Source organism: Vulpes vulpes, chromosome X (assembly GCF_048418805.1).
Source record: "Vulpes vulpes isolate BD-2025 chromosome X, VulVul3, whole genome shotgun sequence".
NCBI classification, from domain to species: Eukaryota; Metazoa; Chordata; class Mammalia; order Carnivora; family Canidae; genus Vulpes; species Vulpes vulpes.
In genome coordinates this window covers 117,538,555-117,546,233 of record NC_132796.1, presented here as the reverse complement: position 1 = coordinate 117,546,233, position 7,679 = coordinate 117,538,555, and the positions used below count along the sequence as shown (strand labels likewise).

The window sequence follows — 7,679 nt, the reverse complement described above, 5'->3', positions numbered from 1 at the left end:
TGCCGCAGCTCATTAGCATCCTGCAAATTGCATATTCATTGTGGCATAGGGCTCCAGAGCCAACTCCCCCACTACCCCTCTGGCTGAAGGGTTGATGATCTGGGGGTTCTGAAATCCTTCGCACTTGCCCTTTTTGATGGTATCTCTCCATTAAACAGTTCAGATCTATGGTTACAGCAAAGCTTGTACTTCCCAAACCTTGATTATAATCAACCCAAAATACAGAGGTTCAGTATCTCAAACAGATTGCAGACAGCCCACTGATTACTTTTTGGGAAGACTGATTAAGAAACTTTATTACAGAAAATGAATGCATCCAATGTCCCCAAATACATTTGTGACAAGAACAGACACACAGGAGACACAGACAATAGTTGCTACATCACAGCCTTGTTCTTTCCAAAAGATAAAACATCATTCAAACATGGGGTGAGGGGGCTGGGAGAGAGCTGGTTAGAGAAAGCAGGTACTGTCTTTTTGATTAAAAAATAATAATAAAGTAACAGGTTGGCATCGCGAGATCACATACTGTGGGCCCAGTAATCAGGCTGAGCCGAAGCCTTAGATGGTTGACACCACGCCACTTGTCACGTCTCAAGAGAAGCTCTGGAGCATCATTCCAGTAAGAGGAACAACTTCGTGCTGGGGTGAAAACATGAGCCAAGTGGCCTTAACTAGAATCTTTTTAGAACTCTACATCCGCGCAAAGATCACTTAAGCAGCTCCCCTACTTGTTTAGCACAAAGGCAGAGGGGCGCAAAGATGCTACAGCCCAGCAGGCGCCACTTATCAAGTCAGCTCTCCTTTGGGACAAGTGAGCTCCTCTTCCATATTTGATGAGGTTAACCAGTTCCCAAATCTTGGTACACCTAAGCCGGGCAGCAGCGGCACCAGCTGAAGCAGGAGGGCACCTCGAACAAGTGCCTCTGGGCAAACCTCAAGACCGAGGGTTTCTAAATTAGTGGTCATCTTCTAGAAGAGCTAGAAAAACACATTTAGGACAAACAGTTCCGATGTGCAAAGGAATGGGAATGGCTATAAATATCGGTGAGAGATTGGGCCAGTGACCATGACGGGGACATACCCATCCAGGACCTGACAGGGTGGGGAGGACATATAGCCTGCAGACAACAGGGTTTCAAATTGTGAATTTTCAGAAAAAGCTTCCTCCTGAGGTCACAAAAACACTCCCGAGTGCTTCACAGCCTCCAACGCACACAGAGTATTCAATACTCTCACCCACAACACAAGGCCCTTCCTTCCTGCCAACAGTAAAGATGGACCAGCCCTCGAAAGGATTTCTAATGTCACCGCTTGCCACTGTGGCCATCAACTCACCCCTTTCCCCAACTGGGACAAAATGTCAACATCATCCACCAACATAAAATAACCACTGAAACACGGACCAAGCTTCTTCCAGTTTTTTTTTTTTTTCTTCTTCCAGTTTAACAACATTTAACAACCACCTACATTTGCAATCAATGAGCTCAAAATTGTGGGCAGGCCATCCTACTTTTCATAGGATTCATCTAATGCTTCTTAGAAACAATCTATCTCGTCAGCCTGCCTGCAGTACAGGTGGCCCAAGGCAGAGCCTGCCACAGGGACCCCAGCCACCTTCCTCGGGGTGTTCAGTTTCTCAAAGGAGTAGGAAAACCAATGGATATTGTTCGCCACCCCTACCACCCTTCCCCTCACTGGCAGAAGCGGCAGCTCAAGACCCCAACTGTCGAACAGAACAAATGATACTCAGCTACACGGACCGGGGTCAGGGGCGATGAGACAGGAAAAAGAAAGCCTGAACATCTGATACACCGTACCCTTAGGAGGATATTTTTGCTATTTAGCAATGAATCTGGCCCCACAGCATGAGGGGAGGGAGCATTGGTGGCAGGAGGCACAAAAAAAAAAAATAACAAAAAACCAAACCAAACCAAACCAGAACAAAAACCCATTAAACCTACATAGTAGTCAGCCTCAATCCTAACCACCCACCTTCCTGTACCTTCAAAGGCTGGGAAAACTTGCCTGGGGTCAAATTCTCTTGGCTTCTACACCCCGCAGTTCAGACTTTATCTTAATGCCACTTAGACCCAAACAAAATCATGCAGTACCTTCGAGGAGCCTCTTCAGCTCTATCCTAAGCAAGCTGGCCACATGAAGAGAAGGTACCAGATGTGCAAGGGGGGCTAGTCACCAAATACAATGGAGTGGGTTGTTAGCTAAGACTGCTGTCTGTGAGTCAGAGATTTAAGACTGTCATAATAGAGAACAGTTTTAAAAACGTAATACTGTTTATTTAACTTCAAAAACATTTCAGCATTCTAAACATACAAAAAAAAATAACAGAACGTTGCAAGTCGTGTTTAGTACAGAAGGTTCTTGAACTTTCATTGATGCAGTGGCTCTTCGCTTTGCTGACAATGAAGAGTTCTACAGTTTGTTTAAAAACAAACAGTTTAAAACTACCGCACTTAACTAAAAAGGATCCAAACACTTCTCATGCCAGCTGACCCCCCCTTTTCCACAGCTAAGAATGGCAGCAGAATGCTAGGTCACTATATACAGAAACAAGACAACCTGAAGCTAAATGGATGCCCACTGCAGTGTCCACAGGTCCAGCCTCACAGTGCACGCCCTGAGCTACAGCCCCTCCCAAAGGCATCTTCCCCACAGCCTCAACGCCGAGCAAGGAGCATCAAGAGTTTGTCTCGGTTGTTTTGTTCTCTCTCTCTCTCTCTCTCTTTTTTTTTTTTTTTTACAAACTATAGATATGTACAGTTGATAACTCAGGATTTCTAGCCAATAACCATATAGTTTAACACCACCTTACAAATTAAAAAAAAAAAAAAGAAAAAAAATGCCAGAAACATCTTTAAATGCCTTGTCACACCAACAGCAAAGTGCACAGAGTGAGGAGAACACGAGAGCCTTTTCATTTTTAAAAATGTTTTGGAAATATGTACAACTTTGATACAGTTTCAGGGTGCTCCGGACACCCATGGCCACTTCATGTAAACCACTGACGATTTCTAGAGCACTTTGAGAAACTACAATATGACCATGACCCAATTGTGTAATTAAACCTAACGAGGGCAACAGACACGCCTCGAATAAGAGAGGTGTCAATGACGGCGCTCCCTACTCTAAGGTATTCACAAGGAGACAGATCAACAGTTTTTTTTATTCATCCTCCTCCTCCTCCTCCTCCTCCTCTTCTTCCTCTTCGTCTTCTTCATCTTCTTCTTCCACCTTTTTCCGGGCAACTTTAGCGGGACCCTTTGCGCCATCAAACTTCCCTTTAGACTTATAGTCAGCGACATCCTGGAAGGAATGGGGGACACATTCCAAATGAATCGATGGCTAAGGCTCTCCTGCAGCTGTTTTAGCCAAGGACAGAAACATGCTGTCCCCACCTCAGAATGGGACACAAGTGACTTACTACTCAGGGCTGCTCTTTGAGGTACCTCTTCCCAGATACATGGAAATGTGGTTGTCGGCCACTCGAATTTACAAGTTTACGGCTGTTTAATGGGACTCTCCAATTCCCTGCCCATGGCATCCCACGTTATCCAACTTTTTTTAAGAGCCTGTCTGCAGTGGTCCCAAAGAACATTCTATTCTTGAACGCCAGCCCTCGTACACCGGGCTCACCTGTCAGCCCAGCAAAGCAGCCGGACGCCCCCCGCACACCCCAGGACGGCCGGCTGCCCATCTGTCCAGCCTAGTAGCCTGGCCACACCCGCACCCACCTCACCTTCTCATACTTCTCCTTCAGCTTGGCTGCCTTGTTGTTGTAAGGCTGCTTCTCGCTGTCACTTAAGTTATTCCACATCTCACCGAGCTTCTTCGCCACATCTCCAATGGAGATTCCAGGGTTTGTCGATTTGATCTTGGGGCGGAATTCCGAGCAGAACAGGAAAAATCCAGACCTTCAGGAAGACCGTTGTATGAATGAGACAAGAGCCCGCAAAAATGTGAGCTTAAGCCCAGATCCCCAGTCTCTCACGGATACCTTCCCACCACTACAGACTCCTCCCTGAAGTGAAAAAAAGGTGTGACACTACACGCTGTGACAAAGTCGTAGGTTTTAGAATGCCTAAGATGCTTCAGAAATACACAGGACTTTCTCAGTCTCTCAGTTGCTGGAAAAGCGGGGCCGGGGGGAATCATAGCTAAGGACTCTGACACCTATAACTGGGGTGCCTCACTCCCCACGGAAAAGCCAACAGGCAACCAGCACAAGGACACAGCTCCCAAATCCCGCAGCCTTAAGACAGACATCCCAACCAGAGCACCTTAAGGCTCTAAGGATAGAATGCTTTGCAGGCTATCCTGAAGTTTTTAGGTAACGTGTCCTATTAAAAATCCCTCAGGTAGAATGAGAGCTCTCATCTGTTATCCTGAACCCTACAGTCACTTACGGTGGTCTTTTGGGGGCATTAGGGTCCTTCTTCTTCTTGCCTCCCTTAGCGGGTCCATAATCCTTCATTTCCCGATCATAGCGCACTTTATCTGCCTTGGCCATTTCATCAAATTTCGACTTCTCTTTTCCAGACATTGTCTGCAAAGAACAGGAGCTGTTAAATCCCTCGGTGCAGTGGGCAGGGCCTCAAACCCTTGTCCAGCTTAAAAAAAATAAAAGCACACACACGATTGGAAAGGGAGCCAAGGGGAGCCCAAGAGGAAGTAGAAAGCCACCTGGGGCTACTGGGAAGGTGACTAACCCCGTGTGTGAAATCCAACTAAGCCTAGCTTGGGGACACAAAAGCAAAGTACCTTCCACCTCTCAGAGCACTTCTTGGAAAACTCAGCAAAATTGACAGGAACCTCCGGGTTTTTCTTCTTATGTTCCTCTCTGCACGTCTGCACAAAGAAGGCATAAGCAGACATCTTGCCCTTTGGTTTCTTGGGATCACCTTTAGCCATCCTGACTGTGATGGATGAAGGAAGGGAGACAAAGAAAAACAAATACAGTGACTACAACAGACCCACAGGGTACAGCAGGGGCAGGCAAAATTCCAGTTAAGGTCCCTGTTAGGCAGCAGTCCCCCTCCCCGGTGCCCGATGCCAGCCGGCAGCTCAAGGCAGAGTGAGGACGAAATCAGCGTCACTGTCGCTTGTCATTTAACTTTTGACCAGCATGAAGCGCGCTGGTTTGCGAGTTACTTCTCCGAGAGAGCGAGAGCGATCAAGTTCTCCAAATGGAACCGACCCAAGTGGGGTGGCTCCGCGCTACATTCCCATTCGGAGCTACTACGTTTTGGAAACTACAACCGCAGAGTGGGGAGGGCGCCGGGAGGACGCATGTGTAGGGGCGCAGGCGGATGACAGGAGCCCGCGACCCACGACTTAAGGCGAGCTGTCAACTGTTTGACTGCAACGGTACAGACAAAAATGCTGTCACCGCTGCTACGCTAGGCGCCAGATCAAAGCGGGAGAAGCAGAAAGGGGGAACGTTTGCAATTGCACTATTGATGCCTCTTGGCTCCTAGAAAGGGCTTTTGCAAGAAAGGTGATGCGGCCGGTGAGCAGCTCCCCCCGTCCTAGGACTTCCAATCTGTCACTTGTCATTATCTGAAGGGGGAGGGGATGCCAGAAGGGCTAGCCCAGCTCATCCGTGCAGCGGAACGCATGTCCAGCCAGGAATACTTTCTCCAAAGTTTCCAAATAAAAATGCAGCTGTGGCGTGTCATCGTCCCTGTCCCACCCCCCAGCTTCCCGCCATCTTTTCCTTTTCCCACACCCAAGGTCATCATGTAAAACTACAGCGCTCCCCCTCGCAGGGGCCGGCGGAGGGGCCGCGTTCGGGGCCCGCAGTGGCCGCGCGGGTGGGGCGGGCCGGGGCGCAGGGGAGCCCGGGCCGGCGGCGGGCAGCCGGGCTCGGCCCCGCGCTGGGTCACCCGGACACCCATAATTCACCTTCCATTTTGTCAAAAGCTTCCTGATGAAAGAAACTGCCCCTGAAATCCCCCGCTGCCACCCCCGGGGGGCGCGCGGGGCCGGGGGCGGCGGCGGCAGCAGCGCGCCGAGGGCGCAGAGCCCGGCCGGCGGCGGCGGCGGCGACGGTGGCGCCCGCCGTGCCTCCGAGCCCCGCTCGCTAAAATGGCTGATCCGCGCGCGGCCGGCGCAGGCGGCGGCGGCGAACAAAGCGGTCCGGGCCCCGCCACCGCCGCCGCCGCCGCCGCGCCCGCTCGCCGGCCCCCACCCCGCCCCGCCCCGCCCGGGCCGCCCGGGGGCGCGGGGCGGCGGGGGCCGCGGGCCGGACCCCCCCTCCCCGCCGGCGCGGGGCGCACTCCTCGGGATAACAAAGGCGCCCGTGCAGCCATGACGCTCGGCCGCGCCGGGGCCCGCGGCGGCGCCCCCGGCCCTCCTCGCCGCCAGCGGGGGCCGCGGGCGCCGGGGCCGCGGCCAGAGCCCGCCCGGGAGCCCCGCCCGCCCGTCGTGCCCTCGCCCGAGCGCAGCACCGCGCCAGCCATGTTAGCGGCGGCCGCAGCGCGGCGGCGGCTCCGGCGGCGGCCGGCGGGCAGGCGACGAGCGGGGGGCGGCCGGTCCGCGCACCCCCGGGCCGCCGGGCGCTCCCGCGACGGCCATGTTCCTGCAGAAGCAGCAGTGCAGCCCGCGGGCCCGCGCCGCGCCCGGCCGAGCCCGGGAGCGAAGTTTGCCCGCGCCGCAGCCCCCGGCGGGCAGCGGCCGCCCGCGCCTCGCCGAGTCCGTCCCGGGCCGGGAAGCTCCCGGCCCCCTTCGCAGTGCCGCCGCCCCGCGCCGGGACGCGCGCCGCCGCCGGAGCCCGCAGCCCGCAGCCCGCAGCCCGCAGCCCGCAGCCGCCCCTGGGCTCCCGCCGCCGCCACAGCTGCCCCAACATCTGGCCTCTGGGGGCCTCGGTCCGTCGGCCGCTGCCCCGGGGGGGGCGGGGGGAGGGCGGCGGCCGAGGGCGGCTCCCCGAAGGGGGCTCAGCCCCGACCGCGGGGAGCGGAGGATGAAGCATTGAAAAGTTGAAACACCTGAATTGCTTCTTCCTTCCCGGCCACCTAGCAAGAGGCAAGGAGGGGCGGGAAGGGCGCGGGGACGACAGGCAGGGGTAGGCGGCGGCGGGGCGCGCTCGCGGCGGCGCGGGCCGGAAAGTTGTGCGGGCGCGGCGGCGGCGGCGGCGGCGGGAGCAGCAGCGGCGGCAGGAGCAGCAGCGGGAGCGGCGGCGGCGGCGGGCGCGGGCGGTGCGAAACGTACCTGTATTGTTCGCTAGTCTGGGCAGCGCAGGGCACGACGCGCGGCTCAGCGCTCCCCAGCCTCGCGCTAGCTGCCTCCACGAGAGCCGCCTGATTGGCCAGCGGGCTCCGCCGTTTAAAACAGCCTCCTCGCCCGGCCATTGGCCGCGGGCCTCATGCATATTAAACAGGCGCGGGCGCCCATTGGGCGCGGCCGCTGGGATCATTCATTCAAACAGAACAACCCGCCGGCGCTGGCTGCCGAGGCAAAACAGAGGGATGATAATATTCTCGCTTTCCCACACACACCCCCCTCCCCCTCGAAGCGAGCTGGGATCTCAGAGGACTTTGGAGAGGGGGCCCCGCCATTCCCGGCGGCCCGGCCTCCGGCGTGGGAAGACGCGCTCAAGTCCAGATGCGCGGCCCTCTGCTCCCGCCGCGTCACGGCCTGGGCACCCCCGGCCCCGGCCCCTG

The 7,679-nt window shown here is 55.3% G+C and overlaps 1 protein-coding gene across 2 annotated transcripts; it reads right to left on the bottom strand.

The window, feature by feature from the left end:
- Positions 1-264: 264 nt before the first annotated feature.
- HMGB3 (high mobility group box 3) lies at positions 265-7,297 on the bottom strand. Of its 2 annotated transcripts, none has more exons than XM_025985870.2 (5): positions 7,228-7,297; positions 4,780-4,934; positions 4,425-4,564; positions 3,758-3,932; positions 265-3,324 (listed from the first exon to the last, which is right to left on the bottom strand). In XM_025985870.2, the coding sequence occupies exons 2-5, from the start codon at positions 4,927-4,929 to the stop codon at positions 3,184-3,186; spliced, it is 606 nt and encodes a 201-aa protein (XP_025841655.1). In that variant the 5' UTR covers positions 4,930-4,934; positions 7,228-7,297; the 3' UTR covers positions 265-3,183. The 2 variants fall into 2 exon arrangements, with proteins under 2 accessions (XP_025841655.1, XP_072600967.1); XM_072744866.1 differs by having other exon boundaries at positions 7,005-7,228.
- Positions 7,298-7,679: the final 382 nt, after the last annotated feature.

Bases quoted from the DNA above. Each gene is read 5' to 3' on its own strand.
- HMGB3 (XM_025985870.2), bottom strand. From the start codon at position 4,929: ATGGCTAAAGGTGATCCCAAGAAACCAAAGGGCAAGATGTCTGCTTAT. The intron at 4,565-4,779 runs GTACTTTGCTTT...TGTTCTTTGCAG, and splicing joins AGTGCTCTGAGAGGTGGAAG to ACAATGTCTGGAAAAGAGAA. The intron at 3,325-3,757 runs GTGAGGTGGGTG...CATTCCTTCCAG, and splicing joins TGAAGGAGAAGTATGAGAAG to GATGTCGCTGACTATAAGTC.